The sequence below is a fragment of the Anolis carolinensis genome, chromosome 5 (assembly GCF_035594765.1).
Source record: "Anolis carolinensis isolate JA03-04 chromosome 5, rAnoCar3.1.pri, whole genome shotgun sequence".
Classification (NCBI taxonomy): domain Eukaryota; kingdom Metazoa; phylum Chordata; class Lepidosauria; order Squamata; family Dactyloidae; genus Anolis; species Anolis carolinensis.
In genome coordinates this window covers 85,619,819-85,641,038 of record NC_085845.1, presented here as the reverse complement: position 1 = coordinate 85,641,038, position 21,220 = coordinate 85,619,819, and the positions used below count along the sequence as shown (strand labels likewise).

Genomic DNA, 21,220 nt, shown 5'->3' with positions numbered 1-21,220 from the left:
ATGTCTTTAGTCTGCTATTTGTCACATGAAGATTGCTATGGTTATGATTGATCCCAACATGATTAGAGTGATTTTGAAAACTTTTCTTTCATAATTAAAATAAGACCACCTGTCACTTAAGTCTTAAATTCAGTATGCGCTGAACACAATGCAGTATGTGCGCAAGGTAATCCAGCAAATACTGTTTGATCCTTCAATGGCTAGCATGGTTGACACTTGCTGAATAGATGGGTTATTTTCTGTGCTTCAGATGACCCACAATGTAATCTCTTCTAATGTGAAATCCTCATGGGATGCATTGAACATTAGGAAGAACTTCCTGACTGTAAGAGCTGTTCAGTAATGGAAGTCTCTGCCTCAGAGTGTGCTTTTGTAAGCTTTTAAACAGAGGCTGGGTGGCCATCTGTTGGGGGTGCTTTGATTGTGGTTTTCCTGCATGGTAGGGTGTTGGACTAGATGGCCCATGTGGTCTCTTCCAACCCTATTATTCTATGATTCTATGATTCTGTCTGGGTGTAAGAAAAAGTACAAGCTGACTGAAATCTAGCATTATCACCAGCGGTGCATGGGAAATAAAGATAACACTGGGTGACAGTATCACAGGCATCAGGAAGAGTGAATCTATGCTTGTTCAGTGGCTGAGATGGGCGTCGCCAGTGTTCTGTATGGTTTGGTACTGGAGGAAATCTGGAATGACACTACACTAATTATGCCACTATAGAAATCTAGGAAGAAATCCAAATGAGATTTCAATACAGAATAGGCCGAATAGTTGAACAATACGTCTTAGGTCAAAACCTATGTAATTTCCATTGTTTCAGTGAGTCTATTCTAGTGGCCCTAGCAATTATATTTAGTTCTAGGTAGTTTGCTCATGAAATGCTCTGAGGAAAAAAAACAGATGATATATTCCTTTTATAATACTATGTAACATTTGAAAAATTTTCTATTCCTGCTTTGAAAGTGTTATTTCCTGTTTTATTGTTTGGTACTTACTTTGAAAGTAATTGTTATACTGCAGAAACTTCATTTTTGTGGCTGCCACAAACTACGTTGAATTGGTTGAGACTATGAAATACCCATTGAAAAACTATAGCAAAATATGTTGCAGGATGTCCTGCAAAAATAAAGTTGTGCAGTTTAATAAACGTTTTCCATGTCTTTAAGATAGACCCAATTAGGAAATGACATTTATAATCCAGGAACAAAAATCGTATTACGTAGTGTAATTGTTGGCATTGCAGAGAAGGGGTCAACATTTACATATCAGCTTTAGTTTATATTGGAGTACGGCTGATGAGAGTCTCTAGATATTGTTCGACTGCAAGTTCCAACACATTTAGCCCCCATTGCCAATAGGAATGCTAGGAACTGTGGTTAATACATCTGGAGGCCAACATATTATTATTATTATTATTATTATTATTATTATTATTATTATTATTATTATTATTATTATTATATTTCTTGTCCATCTCTCCTCGTGACTTGGGGCAAATTATAACATAATTAAAAACACATAATCATTGTAAACATTTTATAAAATGCACATATTAAAAGTTATTTCTATTAAATATACATATTAAAAGGTATTTCTATTAAATATACATATTAAAATACACACAATAAAGATTAAAATATCGGGCACAAGTTTAAAATTCATGATTAAAACTGACCAGGTAGGCCTGCCAGAAGAGACAGATCTTTAGATGTGTTTTGAATTCCAACAGCTTATTTAACTGTTGGATCTCTTCCAACCACATAATTCCAATACCTGGTTTATATGTAAGGTGAAGCTATGGCTTAGTGTTATACAAAATTGAGAATATGAGGCTTTTCCTCTCTTTTCTCATTCAATATGGCTGTAAGGAGAATGGAAGTTTCGGCTTCTATGCAAGATGACATGTAGTTTAGAAAGTTGTTAATGTCCTAATCCTAATCATGGTTGGATGAGATGTATCAGTTTTAGAAATTATAGCATGGATTTGGACTGTTTTCACATACTTGTAGTTAGGATTACCCCTAATCTGTCTGAGTGAGAACATGTGAGCACAATCTGGACTGTTTGGGTATTATAATTCAACCCTATGTGAGAAATTATCCTAAGAAGTTCACATGTGCAAGAATGATTCTAACTGAAGAAAGCGGTTTATAAATTCTAATATGAATTCTCACGACTGTATGTTCCTATTACACTCCTCCCAGAACAGAAGAAAATACAAGGATGATGAGTTTAACCAATACTACAAAACTGCTGGCAGAAAAGGCACAATCTTTGACAATTAGCTCATTGTCAGCTCTACGCAGATGCCTTGCTATTATCTGCTCTATGAGCATGATTTGACTTCAGAGTATTTAGTGCGCAAATCAGGCTTTTCCAGGCATTGGAAAAGCCTGATTTGCATACTAAATACTCAGAACATTCTGGCACTGTCAAAAGTATGAACAATTTTGTTCCTGTATATTTTTGCCTGCCAAGAGTAATGAGTAATATGAAAATGCATTATTATATTATAAATTTCAATATCTTGCATGGTTTCAAAAATTATTTGCACTCAGTTAACATTTAAGGGAAGATTTGCATGATAAAGTTATACCCATCAATATAATTGAACTAAAGATAGTTATTTTTTTAGCAGGATTTTGGTATTTTGGTATTTGTATGTGGCCATACAGGCTTTGATCTTGGTACCCTCGCATAATCACAGTGTAAGTTTTCAAGAACAGCAATCATTTGCTTCAACACCTTACTCTCTAAAAGTTTAGGATGAAACAGTATCTTTGTTTATCTAGAATCTAAAGTCTGCTGTTCAAATCCCCATGGGGAAATCTGTGCAAAGTTGGCAACATCAACATAATAGCCTCTTTAGGAAGTTTTTCACATGAGGATGCACCAATGGCACACTTCCTCCTGGTCTTGGAGCTGTTGCCAAGGCTGCAATCTCTTTTTAATGTGTTAGGTTTCAAACCATTGCTAATTTCATTCCGAAAAAAAATCAAGCGCTTCCAAAGTAACTGAGTGATTAAGACATGTTTCTTTTTACTGTTAGCCTATTTACATAGATCTTCTGATTTAATTGTTCTTTTCCATTTTTCTCCCAGTGCCAAAGAATGAATACTTCTCTGAAAAAATTAATTTAATTAAGATCATTTGTATCAAAAATTATTTAATTTATATTTATTGAAGTTGCCCCATGTTCTACTGCATTAAATTCATTGTATGACATGAAAACAAAATAATATGTTTACAGCTTCTTTAATGAATTGCAAATCATTTGACTGTGCTGTGACTCACCTCAAAGAGGCAGGTAAGAAATAAAATTATTATTATGGTTATATTATTTGGGCATTGATATTGGTAAGAAACTGTCACATTACTCTAATGAGTATTTAGCAAAGCTGGTTGCGTTGCCTGTAGCACACACATCATAAGCATCATTAAATTCATTGAAAAGGAAGGCTGTATCTCTAGGACTGAGAGAGATTATATTCCCTGCTACTGAGGTCGCTTTGTGCTGTCAGTCAACACCAGTCAAATCAGATGAGAGTTTTTGTCTTTCTGTGTTCCACCCCATTTAGGAACCTCCACTCCCAACATGGCAGCTTGAAGCAAAGGTCCCTCTCCTCATATTTTCCCCTTCATTTCTCTTCCTGCCTTCCCTTTTCCTTTCTTCTCCCTCCCTCCCTCATTTCTTTTTCTTCTTTTTCACTTTCTTTTCTTCCTTCTTTCCGTCCCCTCATACACATCTCCTAGCAGAAGCAGCCAAGCCACTTCATTCCTTTTCTTTCCCAGTAATATCACAGAGGGGAACTTCACCTGCCCACAGCCACAGCCTGAGCCTGAAGGGGGTAGAGTTTTTTTTTTAGTTCAGGCCCTCAATTAATGTAGGTTAAATAATGAAGAGATCCATCAAGCCATGTAGGAGCCTTTTGGGTACAAAATAAACCAACATACAGACATACTGTACTGCATTTTGACTTTTATATAGAGACATTTTGTACATTTCAAAAATTGTTGGCCCCATAATAACCAGCAACAATAATAACAAAATAAAGTGGAAATCAGATAAAAATGTGCTTACCAATATTTTTAAAAGTATTCCAGTGAAGAGTATAACAACCACGAAGATTCAAATGCACCACGTTAGTGCGCCATTTCAGTAAAATATTTCCGGCTATATTATCTTTCACTACTTCTTTTGCTGCAGAGAAATTAATCTTAAAAAAGATATACTGATATTAAAAAATGACCAAAAAGAAAAACCCTACAACACATTTACATTGGAGATCTGCTAAATTGTTTTCACACAAAAACAAATGCTTCACTTTAAGAAAGCGAATAGTTGAAGCAAAATAAATTACAATAAGCAAGGAGACAAGATCAGAAGTAGGAATTGTTTTTGATATGTGGCTACAAGTGTTCATCTGTTAGAAACCATTAACATTTTCCTTATTGTTCACTAATTTATCAATCTTTCATTATTGCCACCAATCCTTTAACAATGGTGAAGAGAACAAAGATATGGATAGCCATCATTTTCCTACACATATTTTCTTCTTCCTTCTTTCACGGCATTACTTCTGATACCTTCCACTCTCACATTTTAAAGGAGTTTTTTAAAGAAGTGTAGTGCTATAGTGTCATGTGTGTAAGTATATCAGCAACTCCAGATTTATCTCTAGGTGAATTCCAATAAATCAGCAAGATTTTCTGATTGAGTCTTGTATTCGTATTGTATTCGTAATTATTAAGTTAACCCCTCCATTTTCCTTTCTAAAAATGCAGAAATTGAACAGTTAGGGGAAATCCCACTTTATAATGGGAAAGGATTTGCAAGCTTGGTTCTGGAACTAAGCACAAATTCCTGATGCAATGAGCTCAGAAAGACACTGTCTCTCCACTAATTATTGGCATACATTTGCCAATGTCAACCCAAACCTTTGCTGATAGACCATGGAGTTCTTGTAAAATAAAAAAATAAAATGGAGATTCCACAAACAAACTCTGCCCATTTTTCTTATACCATTTTTTTGCATCCACCAAATAAGGTCTGCCTTATTATGTCATTACGCCTATCACCATGGCAAAATAATGACAATCTTTCCCTCACCATATATTTACTTATTTAAAATATAGTTTTACTACCCTTTGAATATATGATTTCAAAGTAGTGTGCATCCTAAAAGCCACAGAGAAAACAAAACAGCAAACAATTAGGTAAAATCTTAATGCAGACCAAATCTTACTTAATTAAATCAAAAAGATCTCATTAAAATGCCTGGATATGTTTTAAAAATGACTTTGCCTAACACCTGATTGACATCAGTGCCAGTGCTATAGATACCACCAGAGTCCTTCATAACTAAGATGCTACTGTTGAGAATGGTCTGCCTTTGGTAAATTACTTTTATATCTCTAATGGAAATGTGATATTAGAGCACCAATCCATTTTGACCTTTAAAGAAAGCCTCAACACCTTGAATTTGGCCTGGACTTCTTCAATAATGGATTTAACATCGGTGAAATGAACTGGAATAGATGATAGCTTCTGGATCAAAACAAAGAACTCATACAACCCGACCAAGGAGTCATATGGAATGTTATTTGTACTACTATATAATAGAGCTATGCTATATTCAATGTTTGTTTTTCTCTTTTTTCTTCAAAATTATTTAGCTCTCTGCCAATGGAGACCAGAATGGTCTTGCTGTCTTTCCAATGGCAGGGTATTTTAATAATAATAATAATAATAATAATAATAATAATAATAATAATAATACTTTATTTATACCCTGCCACCATCTCCCCGCAGGGACTCGGGGCGGCTCACATGGGGCAAGGCCTGACCAGCATAATTTACAAAAATAACAGCATAAATACATTGCACAATATACAAAAAATAAAACACAGTAAGACAATAAAACAGGAGTTAATACAGCGGTAATAATATCAACCAACTGCCAAGTACAATTCAGTTGACTTCATTGGTGGTGGTGGTGGGGACTGCAGCAGCAATATAAAGATAACATCATCAGTTAAAATACCCAAATAAAAGGGACCTAATAAAATTCAGGATAGAATTATAATATATATATTTTATTTATGCAAGCTTTTAAAGAATAAGTTGTTAAGAGCAAAACAGGAGAGTGCTGTATAATTGTTGTGACTGTGCCTTCGGGGATTATGGTTGATGGTGATGGAATTCGAAGAGGAAGAAAAAACCCTCGTGATGAGGGTTCACTGGAGGAGTTGCGCAGGAAGCGACTTAGAGAGCTATATGGGGGATCTTCTGAGGAAGATTCAGATGGGGAGATGGATGCTGAGGAACAGGTGGTGGCTGGGGAAGCGGGCACTGAATGGGCACAGCCACCGGAGATGTCTGGGGATTTGGGGTCTATGGATACTTCTGAACCTGGGGTTTCTGCAGGAGCTGATCCCAATTGGGATGCTTGGAGAAAGGAGGATGGTTCTTTAAGTGTTCATGGGGCTAAGTGTGGGCAGGATGATTGGGACTCCGACGAATTGCTAGGTACTCCAGATCCACGAGCTCTAGCTGTGTGGAGTTCAGACTCTGAGTAGATTTGGGACACCTGGTGTTTGGGTGTGAGTGTTTGGTCACCCAGGAGGAAGGGGAATAAAATGGGAATGTTTGGCCACTGCACTTTGTGTGTGGCAAGGTGTTGCTGAGGCGCCATTGGGATCTCTGTGCTTTCGTGAAGACTGGACTTGGACTGTGATTCGGATCTGCTGATACCATCTTTGTGCCTTTTCGTGGACCTGGTTTGGATGACTGCACCCTCTTCGGACTCTGGATTGGTATTTGACCTGGCTTCTGTCTTCGCCCTCTGACTGACTACTTCTCCCGGCTTCTGACTACTGGTTTGTCTTTCGGAATTTCTGCTGCCCCCTGACCTGACCTTGGATTCTTCTGACGACGGCTATTCATCATCCCTTTGAGGTTCTCGGCTTAGCTGCACCGTGGAAGCAGTTTTACTGCTTTTCTAGTTTGTTTATTTTCCAGCAATTAACTCTATTTGTTTTCCAAAGCTGAATTGAAGCGTTATTTAGTTTTTTATTGAATGCCAGCATGGGAAATTAGCGTGGCTCGTTTTTGAGTTATTATTGTCCAATCTACTCACGAAACACTGATAAGTGAAGTGTTTCAAGGATATTTCCTGTGTTTATGTTATTTTTTGGCTTATCTTCGGAATAAACTCTGTTTTGTAACTGGCGTCTGACTCTTGACAATAATATTGTAACTGTCTTTAAGTGTTTTTAAAGTAATTTTAACCCCAACTTGTATGTTTAATTCTATTTTAATATTTATATGCTGGACACACCTGGTTAATTATTTGATACAACAATTGTAAACTTAGATAAAATATCAAAATATTAAACACTTAAGATTCAGGGTATATCTACTTTGTAGAATTAATGCAGTTTGACACCACTTTAACTTCCATGGCTTAATTCTGGGAGTGTAATATGCTGAGGCACCATCATTCTTTGGCAGAGAAGGCTAAGGACCTTGTAAAACTACAAATCGTAGGATTCCATACCACTGAGCCATGGTAGGGCCATTCCATACAGCCATATAACCCAGAATATCAAGGTATATAATCCATCATATCTGCTTTGAATTGGTTTTCCTGAGTCCACACAGCTATAGCAGATGATGTGGGATTTTATACAACTGTGGGGAAGGGGTTGTAGTTAAAAGTGATCTGAAACCGCATTAATTCTACAGTATAAATGTACCCTAAATTGGTTTATATCTAATGTAACAGTATGTTATTTTTGTATATTAAAAATACATCTATGTTTAATCACAGAGATGTTAACAAGAACCTTATTTTTGTGCAGCACACTTCATCCAAAAAAATCTCTATTATTTAGCACCCAATTATTCTCTAAGTCTCTAAATACTACATTTACAGGGTGAAGGGCTAATTCAACAAATACAACTAATTTAATTCTCTCTTGTTCATTTTTAAAAGATACTAAAAGTTAGTTCCAAGCATCTTTACTTACATTACTCCATACAGCACCTGTTTGTATCATTGCCTTCCAATTTCGGCTAACTTGAGTACATCTTGCCAAGTCAATTATAGTTAAATAACGGAAAATCTAGGTTTAAAATGAAGAAATATATAATCACACAAAACATTAGATAGTATTATTTGTCTGTAATATAATAAACATTTCCATATTTTTAGTATCCTTTACCAGCATGCACTGCTCCCTCAGATTAACTACTCCTGAAATTTATTATTAGACCGCTATGAAGACAGTCTAAGAAAGCGCAGTAGTTGTATGCACCAACGTTTATGATTCATTATAATGAATATGGCCTAAATATAATGAAGTTCCTTAGCTGCACACATGGCCAAAGTTCCAAACACAAATGAAATCAGGAGTCCGAGGAAGATGTGGTTTCCAAATGATATGAATTAACTGACAATTAGGAAAGTACCAAACATAGATATTAAATATATTATGTTTTATATCTATTTTTGCAGTTGTAGTTTATTAATACTTAAAGCCTAAGCCACTTGCAAATAAAAAAATAGTACAATATAACAGTGCAACAATATAAAAGACCTACAAAACATTCAATACAATTGAAAACAATGAATTATAAATAACAACAACACTATATTTAGATAAGTGCAACCCCAAAGCAAGTTAATGAAATATCAGCAATAACTCTTGCCAAAATATTAATTGCTACCGGAGTGAAAAGAGAAACCTTGAATTACTATAGAATCAGTATCAGACAAGAGATAAAAAAGGGTTACAAATGCACTTATTTTATTTATTTTTTCCAAATTACAACCTGGGCTAGTATTTGTCCTGGCATCTTTGTTATGTGATCTTTGCCTCCTCTTGTATGAAACGTGTACACACGTTCTTGAGATGGATATCTTGCTGATGAGCGCTTCTCTGGCTGACGTACTTCTGGCTCTAAAACATAATGTTTTTCACTGTCTTCAGCAGAAAAAATTTCTTCGGCACCTTTTTCAACACGCTGTAATATGCAAAAAATACAAGTAAAATAAAAATTCTTAATAGGGTGTTGACCTGCAAATGTTATTAATTAAATTAAATTCCGTTTCTGAAATGTAAATTGCTTGAGCTGGATAATTTCTTCCTCTCCCAAAAAAAGCTACAGGTCTGAATCATGATGGTCATTTCCAGATAGAGTAGAACTTATTGAAACAATTGCTGGTAACACATAGATAAAACCAATTTCTTCAGTGAGTCTAATCTAGGCTAGTGATAGGAATCAACCTACAGAGAGATTTTACTCAAAAATGCAATAGAGAGAAAAAGAGTGAAGTTCCCCTCTTTATATAATCCAATCAGCCCCTATAACCAGGTAAGTATTTTAAAACTCCCACACTGATGTAGTTACATTCAAGATGCAATTAATATTACATATAGTTTTGGTCTGTAGAGTACAATATGAGCTATCTTAAGTACCTCACAGTGCAGCTGTGTCCAGTTCTGGGCACTGCAATTCAAGGAAGATATTGATAAGATGGAAAGTGTGTAAAGAAGTGCAAACAAAATTATAAAAGGTCTGGAAATTATGGCCCCATCTACACTGCCATATAATGCAATTTCATAATGCTATTGAACTGCATTTGCATGACTCTACACTGCCATATAAGGCAGTTCAATGCAGTTTCATTGCATTATGACAGTGTAGATGGGGCCTACGAGGATTGACTTAGAAGCTGGGAGTCTGGAGAAGAGGAGGTTAAGTAGTAATCTACGGGTTTTTCTGAATTTTCCCCTATACGTTTTGGCTCTTTGTTTAAATGCTTCTTCGGTGATTCCCCCTGCCCCCAATTTCCATTTCTTGTTCATGTCCCTTTTAAATCTCCGATCAGATTAATGTTCTTTAGACATCCATGCTGGATTTTTTAGACACTGCCCATTTTCCCTGTTCATTGTAACTGTTTGAAATTGTTCCTTCTCCCTTGTAAGAAATTCCCATTCATCATGAGCTCTCTCCTCTTTTAGTATTCCAGACCATGGGATTACAGCAAGTGTTTCCCTCAATTTACTGAATTCAGTTTTCTTCAATTCTAGAATGTGTGTCTGACTATCCATAGTTTTCCCTTTCCACTATATAACAAACTCCAGGAGAATGTGGACATTCCCACCTAAGGATCCTGCCAATTCTACCCCATTAACAAAGTAATTGCTATCTAAAACAAATGATCCCTTTGTTGCAGTGGTTCCCATCCTTAAAGAGACCACGGACTACTGAGACAAATCTTGGAAACACCACAGACCATCAAGATCAACTTCTCTCCCCACTGAGCGCCCATGTGTTTGCTCCCCTCCTCATGAGAAGCCAGTGATGGAACTTCCCCTCCCCCCACACCTTCACTGACCTACTGGCTTCAGCTATTTCCTCCTTCTTGCAATCCAGCCTATGAACAGGGGTTCTTTCTTTGCCTCAAAAGCAGGAAAGGAATGAAGGACCCAACGCCACCATTCCCGCTCCCTCCCTTTGCTCAGCATTATACTCTTCCTTCCTAACCTGCTTTTGAAGAGACTGCTGCCAGAGTCCCATTTGCAGGTCCAGGTAACAGGAGTAGGTGGCTGGGTTGAAAGAAGGAGACCGCCAGCCGGGTTCCAGCAGAGCAGACTCCTCAAGCCCAGGTAAGGAAGAAAGGATCCAATGTCTACCTTCCTACCCCATCCATTTGCCCAGCATTGGCCTCTTCCTTCCTTACTTATGCTTGAGGAAGCTGCTGCTGCCAGAGCCCCATTTGTAAACTCTTCCTTACAACCAAGTCCCATTGCCTGGGCCTACTGGCTCCTCATGAGGACGCAAGGGAAGGAAAAGAAACACATGAGCGCTCTCTCCTCCCTTTGGCTTGGCCAGTGGTAGAGGAGCACTGTAAGCCCAAGGGCTAACAGGAGCCAGCGCTCTGTTTAGGATGTAGGAGGAGGGGAGAGCTAGCAAAAGAAGGGTGTGTAGAGGTGTGTGTGTGTTGGGGGGTGGGGTATGCCTGCACAGCCCCTTCCTCAACAGCCACGCTGCATTGACTCAGGTTTTCTGTGAAAGACTCCCATGCAGGCCTGTAGCCCGGTTAGGGGTTCAAACCCCCCCGCCTGAAATTTTTCAAGTAAAAAAAAAACCTGGTTTATTCATGATGATATTTATTGATGCAGGCCGATTCTGGCCTGCATCAATAGGGGAATAGCGTCTAGATCCAGGGAAGTTATGCTCCCCCTCTATTCTGCCTTGGTCAGACCACACCTGGAATACTGTGTCCAATTTTGGGCACCACAGTTGAAGGGAGATGTTGACAAGCTGGAAAGCGTCCAGAGGAGGGCGACTAAAATGATTAAGGGTCTGGAGAACAAGCCCTATGAGGAGCGGCTTAAAGAGCTGGGCATGTTTAGCCTGCAGAAGAGAAGGCTGAGAGGAGACATGATAGCCATGTACAAATATGTGAAGGGAAGTCATAGGGAAGAGGGAGCAAGCTTGTTTTCTGGTGCCCTGCAGACTAGGACACGGAACAATGGCTTCAAACTACAGGAAAGGAGATTCCACCTGAACATCAGGAAGAACTTCCTCACTGTGAGAGCTGTTCGACAGTGGAACTCTCTCCCCCGGACTGTGGTGGAGGCTCCTTCCTTGGAGGCTTTTAAGCAGAGGCTGGATGGCCATCTGTCGGGGGTGCTTTGAATGCGATTTCCTGCTTCTTAGCAGGGGGTTGGACTAGATGGCCCATGTGGTCTCTTCCAACTCTACTATTCTATGATTCTATGATTCTATGATTCTATGAATTTTACCTGGTTAACCAAATCCCCATGCTAAGTCTATGAGACACAAAAAATTAAGAGCCCCTCCGGGCACTATCTCAAGCAGATATTGACAGATCTGAACCCGGGGGGGTGGGGGTGGGGGGCGGGGGGGGGGGGGTCAGGGGTTCAAACCCCCCCCCCCAAATTTCAAAAACTTTTCCGTTTCTTGAGGACCACTGATTAGGAACCACTGCTTTATTGTTCCTTCCACCTTCTGGACAAATAAATAATTATTTAAATATCAATAACTTACCTCTACGTATAATTTAGCCTTTCTTCTAAATCTAGTCTCTTTTCGCCAAGCCTTTAAGATCATCTTCTGTAAAGAACACTGAAAGACTTTTCCTAATTTTTTTGCTGCCCCTGGAAGAAAATAATTTTAAAAAACTGGGACTTATTAAGAAATTTATTCATTGTACTTTGGCTCAAAGAACTTGTCCTGTATCTTGGTTGAATTAATATGACTTTCAGGCCTAGTTCAGAATATGTTTTTCTAATTACTGTGAACAAGTTACAGTGGATTTGGGCTTGTTCACTCTCTTTCCCCTCTGATCAGTATTTGTGGAGATGGGAGTCAATTTCCACTTTTCTCTCAATCTGATTTTTCCATTATATTCAGATTTGGGAAACTATGGCTTATGGACAAAAATTATACAGTAGTTAGCTAAAAAAAATCAAAATGTTGAACCAAACTTAGTCCCATTTTGTTTTAAGTACATATAGTAACTAAGGCTTCTTGCTTTTCTATTTCTTGTCCATACTAGGGGATATCTCGGATGAGATTAAAATTAAATGGGGCATGACTCAAGCTTTAGTTTTGCTTTAGCACAGTTCTTCTCTGTTGTTACTTGCAAGCCAGAAATAATAATTTTAAAGAAACACAAGTCAATTTCTAAGCAAACCACAGAAAATAACTTAGGTTTGAACCTTGTTTGTGACTAAAGTTTATTTCAAAACCTGGAATCTGCTAAAACAAATGTAAAACCGAATTTATTCCTACTGCCTGTTTTGATTCCTCTTGGCAATGCAGGAGAAGGGGTGTATGGAGGAATTACTTGAGCTCCATATTGCTTGGGATTATCCTGCTGCTTGTTTATGAAACAATTCACCATTATGAATGAACTCACCCAAAGAATTCAATTTCTGAACAGCTATTGGAATGTTAAATCATGAAGCTCTACAGTGTTAATCAAGCCTTTTCTCTCATATAAGACTTACGTTCTTGCTCTTTTTTGCGAACTTGCACCCGGGTATTCCATTTTTTAACAACTTTTTTTAGTAGTCTGACTTCATAAAAGTGTTTTGCAGCAGACAACTTTCTCTGCAAGACTTCTCTCCCAAGTTTCTTCATAGCACAATACTTCACCCATGCGCTGCAATTGTAAAACAAGAATGTATTAACAAATATCTGGTCTTGAATAAAAGAAAATCTAAAGAACTGCACTTGCAATTTCATAGATGGTACATGGAAAGATATTCATGATAACAAAAACTTAATCATATTATTTTGGTTGAAAATCCAGAAGGAATAACTAATCCAATTCAGCTCCTATTTGTTTCTTTGACAAGAAGCATTATGTTTCCTTCTGCAATTTTAACTCTACTGTTTAATTGATGTTACATTTTATCTTACAACGTCATAACTAGCTAGTATAGACCATAACTATTATGTCTCCATCTGTGATTAATTTCTCCCTATAGTCAAACCATATAGGACAGTCACTTCTTCAATGAGGCTACCAGAGGTTTATGATCACATTGTTGTGCGAGCAGTCTATGATCTTGCCAGACCATACCAGCTGCATGTATTAAAATGTGAAGAGGGAAACGCATGTACCATATGTGTGTTTGGAGGCATCTCTGCACTGCCTACATGAAAAGTGGAAAATAGACTTCAGATGTTATCTGTAATACTGCAGCAGCGTACACTAAAAATTTGAATGGCAAGCAAATAATCACAGTTAGAAACTAATTTTAGATGTATCATAGTACCTTTCTTTCATTAAACAATATAACTAGCATCCTGTTGAACAAATGTGTAAGTTAAATGTATGCATACATAACTGGTATTCATATTTATATCATGGCATTATTAGCACAATGGCTAACGTCCCCCAAGAGTACCTTAACAGGCCAAAGCTCTGAGTAATGGAGGTCAGTTCTGCTGACAACTGAGCACAACAGGATAATATTTCCATCTGCCTTCTGTCAGTAATCTCTGGAGCAACAAGCGGAAATCCCCAGTCACAACTCCTTGTCACATTGGAATTACTGGTGGGATAGGGATGGAAATGTCACCCAGCTACACTTCAATCACCAGCAGAACAGACCTCCATGGCTGCTAGTTTTTAAGGTAGCTTTGGTGGGTCAGATCAAGGGACAATAAACACACATCATATTTAAATTGATGTTTTTCTCAACCAAACCACCAAAAATTGTTAAAGTAGCTATACTGTCACACACAGATCATAGTAGACTCACTTATGGAATTACAACATAGTTCCACTATAATAGGATTGCAAAATAGATCAAACTTGATTATTTTAACTTTGTTTACATTTACAGTTAAATCGTCAAAATGCAGAGTCCCATTGATGACCATTCATATTAGCAAGAAGGCTCTGTGTGAAACACAGTGCAAGGATAAACACTTGTACAAAATACAAGGGTCATGCTCTTGAGGTAATCATCTTCTCTTTATACTAGTGGTTATTATGAACACTCACAACCTAAGAGAATTGATCCTTAATTCTATTATTACAATGCAGCATAAAGGACTACCAATTTGCCATATTTCAGTTAGGTGTGTACATAAAGAAAGATAACCACATACTTACTCAAAGCACATTCTTTTTAAGTTAATGCTATAAAAGTCCCATGCTTTATCACATAACTCTGTAGTCATCTAAAATGTAATTGCACAAGATAAATAACATCAAAAGAGAAAAAGACAAACATAGGTAACTACTACAAATATTCTATCACAATATTTCTCCTATTGATCAGTGTACAATGTAATTGCCCTTTTGTTTGAGAGTTTCAGTACAAACGGTTGCAAATTAGAACTAATATCCTTTCCACTCTGAACCATGATGATATTGTAGTTAAATGGAATCAGGCAATAAATACAATCACTGGGGTTAGGGCATAGAAATTGCTTTTTTTTTACTTTAACGAAAACCTCTTTTGGAATGTCTAGGTCTTCCAGTACCTCTCTATGGTCAACTTTTCCTCAAAACTGAACATAGAATCACAGTAGAGGACCTACCTAAAGAATCATAGGGAGGTATTTTCTCCGGAAAGTTCTAGGTTTTCCCCTCCAGCATGACTGGAGGAAGCTGACCATAGAGTCATCTTGGAGGACCTAAACATTCCTAAGGAGAACACTGTATATCAAATCTATGAATAATTGAATCTTCAAGAGTTAAAATTGCAAATGTGGAGAGGAAACTGTAATGACTTTGTGTACCTGAAACATTTTGGGTAAGATTACAGATATTTATATTGTGCATTATGAAGAAACATAATTGGCAGGCAGAAATTAAACGTGGAGGGGGTCGAAAAAGAATACTTATGGATCTGTATTAAGTAATCTATAGATTTACTAGTTATAACTGCCAGTATTATAACTAAAGATATTTCCCCCTGTAATCCTCTAGCTCCAGTTAAAGTTTTCAAAGGTTTGCACTGCTCTGCAACAGTGCTTATTGGACCAAACAGCCCCTAAAACCAATAAATGAATTAGGATTACACTGTTATCTTCTAGTGATTGAATCCCAGCGACAGACAAAACAACAAAACTAAACGCCCCACAACCTCAAAAATTGACAACACAACCCCTTATCCACACCTCTACGTTCATACAACAAAAAGAAAAGAAAAATAAAGTCCTAATTAGAGGGAGAGGAAGAATTGTTTTTATCCAATTGCTGCCAGTTAGAAGGTTAAGCTCCGCCCACTTGGTCTCCTAGCAACCTACTCAGCCCAGGGGACAGGCAGAGTTAGGCCTCACTTAGGCCTCTTCCACACTGCCTATAAAATACAGATTATCTGATTTTAACTGGATTATATGGCAGTGTGGACTCAAGGCCCTTCCACACAGCTATATAACCCATTTAGAATCTTAATTTATCTGCTTTGAACTGGATTATCTTCAGTCCACACTGCCATATAATCCACTTCAGTGTGCATTTTATACAGCAAAAAGTGTATATAGGGCTTTGTAAGTATTGCAGGAGGGAAATGCACATATACAGAGAAAGGGTTTGCAAATGTTTTAGGGGAAATACATATGTGAAATTAGTATATATAATTATAGATCTATATCTAGCTCTGCATTGTTTATATAGGCATTGAATGTTTGCCTGTTATTATGTTGGAAGCCAGCCTGAGTCACCCTGGGGAGAAAGGGTGGGATACAAAGGAAGTATTATTATTGTTGTTGTTGTTGTTGTTGTTATTATTAAATTATTGCCGATACCATATTGTTTTGTTAACCCTCCTTTTCCACTTACAGAGCTAGTTTACGGTTTTTCTTTGAAATGTGGTAAATATTCAAAAACATTTAACCTACTGATGCCTCAATTACTATAATTTTATTGATATCTATTTTTATTTTGAAATTTACCAGTAGCTACTGCATTTCCCACCCTAGGCTTATACTTGAGTCAGTAAGTTTCCCCAGGTTTTTGTGGTAAAATTAGGTGCCTTGGCTTATATTCAGGTCAGCTTATACTTGAGTATATGATACTATTGGGAAACACAAGGCCAATAATTAATTTTTAGTACAATCGAAAAGTAAAAAGACTGCAGAAAATGTTTGTTAATAATTACCAGCTGATCATCATCAAGTCCCAAAAGAGTATGTAAGTATGTTTCTGAAATCACTTTTAGCTTCAGGCTTAATTCTGGGTCAATACACATATTCCTGATGGGAAAAAATACATTATTATTTTGGGGGGAACATTATAACCTCTACTAAAAACAACACTATTATTTCGACATTGTTCTCTCCCCCCTTACGAGATCTCATTGCTGTGGCCTCTCCTACCTGAAATTTATTAATTAGCATTAGCAGATGTACCCATCTCAGTATACAAATAACCCATGAAGTTAATAACTAATATGAAAATTATTGTAAAATACATTCTTTAGATAACCTCTGAATTAACCTTTTTTTTCGTGTCAGGAGCAACCGGAGTTGCTTCTGGAGTGAGAGAATTGGCCGTCTGCAAGGACGTTGCCCAGGGGACGCCCGGATGTTTTTGATGTTTTTACCATCCTTGTGGGAGGCTTCTCTCATGTCCCCGCATGGAGCTGGAGCTGATAGAGGGAGCTCATCCACTCTCTCCCCAGGTGGGATTCGAACCTGGCAGCTTTCAGGTCAGCAACCCAACCTTCAAGTCACTTAGTCCACTACGCCATCTGTGAATTAACCTGAATTCCATGTTCTCTATTTGTTTTCAACATTTTTTATTTTTCTTGTTGATGTTTTCAAATAAAATTTGTTAAAAGCATTTTCTATATGTAAGCTCTTTATAGCAACTACATAACACTTCCCATATTTCAGTATTTCAAATCTTACCACATTGATAGACCACACAAAATACCACATACATACCATAAAATACTATATAGTCCTTTTTCCATCATTTCTTTGATCTTTTCTTCTAAAAATCTGAGTGGATCATCTGGGCACATAATTAATAAACCAGATAATAGGGCCTGCAAAGGAAAATTCACATCTGAAGTTCTGATAAATAAAGCATATATCCATAAAAGTATAAAAATAATTTTAAAATGTTATTCCCCTTATAGATTATTGCTAACAGAAGGTAAAACTGATATTGTAAAGATTTAGGGAATTCAGACTCCCAGGAACTTTACCCATGATGTTTAGTGTCCAAGGTGCTAGAAATAATAGCTGAACAGCATCTGCAAAGTCACAATGTATCCACCTATCTCTTATAATAGTCTACTTTGTTATTTAATTCTATTTTTAATTTTCTTACTTGTGCATCAGTTAATATAGCATTCCATATCATGCATTTAGCAATATAGATTCCAAATACAGTTGCTGTTTTCAATATCATATTCAATCTATATTTTTGGAGCCCCCAATGGTGCAATGGGTTAAACCCTTGTGCCGGCAGGACTGCTGACTGACAGGTTGGTGGTTCGAATCCAGGGAGAGTGGGTGAGCTCCCTCTGTCAGCTCCAGCTCCTCATGCAGGGACATAAGAGAAGCCTCTCACAAGGATGGTAAAATTTATTTATTTATTACAACATTTATATCCCGCCCTTCTCACCCGAGAGGGGACTCAGGCGGCTTACAATAAACACATATAAAATTATACAGTACACATAAATTAGATTAAAAATTATTAATTTACATCAACATTCATAAAAACATTCTAAAATACAAATGGACATGTTCAGGTTCAAAAGACTGGGTCTGTCAATTGGGTTCTGGCGTACATAATAATAATTGGCGCTGCTGATTCTTATTTGAAAGCCTGGCCCCACAACCAAGTTTTAACCTTCCTACAGAAGGATAGGAGGGAGGGAGCCTGCCTAACTTCACTGGGGAGGGTGTTCCATAGGCGGGGAGCCACTACTGAAAAAGCCCTGTCTCTCGTCCCCGCCAGCCGCACCTGTGAGGCTGACGGGACCGTGAGCAGGGCCTCATCTGATGATCTTAAGCTTCGAGATGGTTCGTAGCGGGAGACATGTTCAGACAGATAAGCTGGGTCGGAACCGTTTAGAGCTTTATAGGCTAAAGCCAGCACCTTGAATTGTGCTCGGTAGCTAATTGGCAGCCAGTGGAGCTGGAGTAACAGAGGAGTAGTACGCTCCCTGAACGCCAATTAGTTGGACTAATTGAAACTTCCGAACAGTCTTCAAAGGCAGCCCCACATAGAGTGCGTTGCAGTAGTCTAAACAGGATGTAACGAGAGCGTGGACCACCATGGCCATGTCCGGCTTCCCAAGGTACGGTTGCAGCTGGCGTACGAGTTTTAACTGTGCAAAGGCTCCCCTAGCCACCGCTGAGACCTGGGGTTCTAGGCTCAACGATGAGTCTAGGATCACCCCCTGACTGCGAACCTGCATCTTCAGGGGGAGTGTGACCCCATCCAGCACAGGCTGTAACCCAGTACTCTGATTGGCCTTCTAACTGACCAGGAGGACCTCTGTCTTGTCTGGATTCAATTTCAATTTGTTGGCCCTCATCCAGTCCGACACAGCGGCCAAGCACCGGTTCAGGACCTGAACAGCCTCCTTAGTGACAGGTGGAACGAAGTGTCAGAGCTGGACATCATCTGCGTACACTGCGTAAACTGGAAAATAACATCATTCTTGTCTAACCCTCCCCCTGAAAGCAGAGGCACTTAAATGTGATTAACTACAGTTGGACTTACCCTGAATAAAGTACCTATCACAAATATGTAGCACTAGATAAAGTCCTTCAATTTTGTCTACTCCCTCTGCTGGATTGGAACAGAACTTGCTTTTGAAAAATGTACATGCATACAGGCAGTCAGTTCCCAAGGGGTCTCCACTGAAGTTTTATCACCAATCATTGTTTCCACAATAAGCCAAATTTCTCAAAATCCAGTTATCACAGGGACATAAAGTGAGATGGCTGGAGTTACACTTAAAAATGTACCACTTCAGTGTAACTCCAGCCATCTCACATCTCACTGGCTGCCAATTAGTTTCTGGGCAAAGTACAATGAGTATTATTATTATTATTATTATTATTATTATAGTAGCTGCCTGGGGGTCTCCTTTATTAGGAGGTATTAGCTGGCCCTAATTTATTCTTGTCAGGAATTCCCCTGCTTTTTGAATCTTTCTCTTTATTTACTGTTCTGATTGTAAAGTTTTTAAAATACCGGTAGCCAGATTTTGTTCATTTTCATGGCTTCCTCCTTTCTATTGAAATTGTCCACATGCTTGTGGATTTCAATGGCTTCTCTATGTAGTCTGACATGGTAGTTGTTGAAGTGGTCCAGCATTTTTGTTTTCCCAAATAATATGCTGTGTCCAGGTTGGTTCATCAAGTGCTCTGCTATGGCTGACTTCTCTGGTTGAATCAGTCTGCAGTCTTTCATGTTCCTTGATTTGTGTTTGGCCGCTATTATTTGGTGGTCCCGATGTAGACTTGTCCACAGCTGCATAGTATAGGGTAGACTCCTGCAGAGGTGAGAGGATCCCTCTTGTCTGCTGAACGTAGCATTTGTTGGATTTTCTCAGTGGGCCTGTAGATAGTTTGTAGGTTGTGTTTCTTCACCCGCTTGCTTTTGCAGTCACTGGTTCCCTTGATGTAAGAAGGTAAGAAAACGTTTCCTCTGGGTGCATCTTTGTCTTTACTCTTGTGGCTTGTTCTTGGCCTTACAGCTCTTCTGATGTTTGTGGTGGACACCAGCCAGACCTTGAAACTGTGAGCCATTAAAATGCTAATCAAGGTGGCAAACTGCTACATTCACATGTACCTCAAGCAGACAAGAGTTCTTTCCTCCACCCTGGACATCCCACAGATCTATAAACCTCATTTACTTAGTTTCCAACAGACCCCTCAACAGGGTTGTTGTATGTTTTCTGGGCTGTATGGCCATGTTCTAGACCCCTCAACCTCTGAGGATGCCTGCCATTGATGTGGGCAAAACGTCAGAAGAGAATGCTAGAACATAGCCATACAGCCTGGAAGACTCACAACAACCCAGTGATTCCTGCCATTAAAGCCTTCGACCACACACACACACACACACACACACAAAAGTTACTATTGCAATAGAATTAAACTATTTTGGGGTATTCAAGCAATGTATGACTACATTCAAAAGCTATTCAAGACAGTTCAGTTCAAAAACAATGCCACACAAATATAGTATTGAAGGTGCAACTGATAAGGAAACCTATTCCTGCGACTTTCTGGCCTGCTGGGATGGGAGTGGATAAGGTTGCACGCCTACAAGACAGTAAAAAAGGGAGGCCCTCCCTGACAACTTTTGAGGCTTTGGTTTCATCCCTCTCCAGTTTACCCGGGCGGGTGGCCCTTTTACCTCATAGATGTCAGGGATGGAATGTTTCTTGAAGTAGCCCCTGAGCTCGGGGCCCATGCCTTGAAAGGTCGCCATGACCCCACAGAGAAGAGAGGAAAGGAGAGGGTCCTCCTCCCGACCTGCCTCCCCTGCGGTGACCGTTTGGCGGTCGCCTAGCAACCGAGCTGCACGTGCCCTCGAGCCAGGCCCCGGGTGGTCAGCGCGCGCCGGCCCACTCGCCCTCGCCTGCCACTCAAACTGCCAGCCAGCAAAAGTATTTAAAAAGAGGAAAGGAGAAGGAGTTGGCCAGTGTAGCAGCATCGTTCACACTAACCGGGTTAAA

General features: G+C 38.6%; 1 protein-coding gene across 3 annotated transcripts in view; it reads right to left on the bottom strand.

The window, feature by feature from the left end:
- Positions 1-21,088, bottom strand: part of fbxl13 (F-box and leucine rich repeat protein 13) — a 61,330-nt gene extending 40,242 nt beyond the window's left edge. The window contains exons 1-9 of one of the 3 annotated variants that reach the window (XM_062983538.1): positions 20,899-21,088; positions 17,454-17,557; positions 16,667-16,760; positions 14,671-14,738; positions 13,052-13,206; positions 12,087-12,196; positions 8,838-9,029; positions 8,033-8,128; positions 4,083-4,218 (exon numbers count right to left, since the gene is read on the bottom strand). In XM_062983538.1, the coding sequence (XP_062839608.1) occupies positions 4,083-4,218; positions 8,033-8,128; positions 8,838-9,029; positions 12,087-12,196; positions 13,052-13,206; positions 14,671-14,738; positions 16,667-16,760; positions 17,454-17,557; positions 20,899-20,973 (1,030 nt within the window). In that variant the 5' untranslated portion in view covers positions 20,974-21,088. The remainder of the gene's footprint in view (positions 1-4,082; positions 4,219-8,032; positions 8,129-8,837; positions 9,030-12,086; positions 12,197-13,051; positions 13,207-14,670; positions 14,739-16,666; positions 16,761-17,453; positions 17,558-20,898) is intronic. The other 2 variants (XM_062983537.1, XM_062983539.1) reach the window with 2 other exon arrangements.
- Between the last annotated feature and the right edge of the window lie 132 nt (positions 21,089-21,220).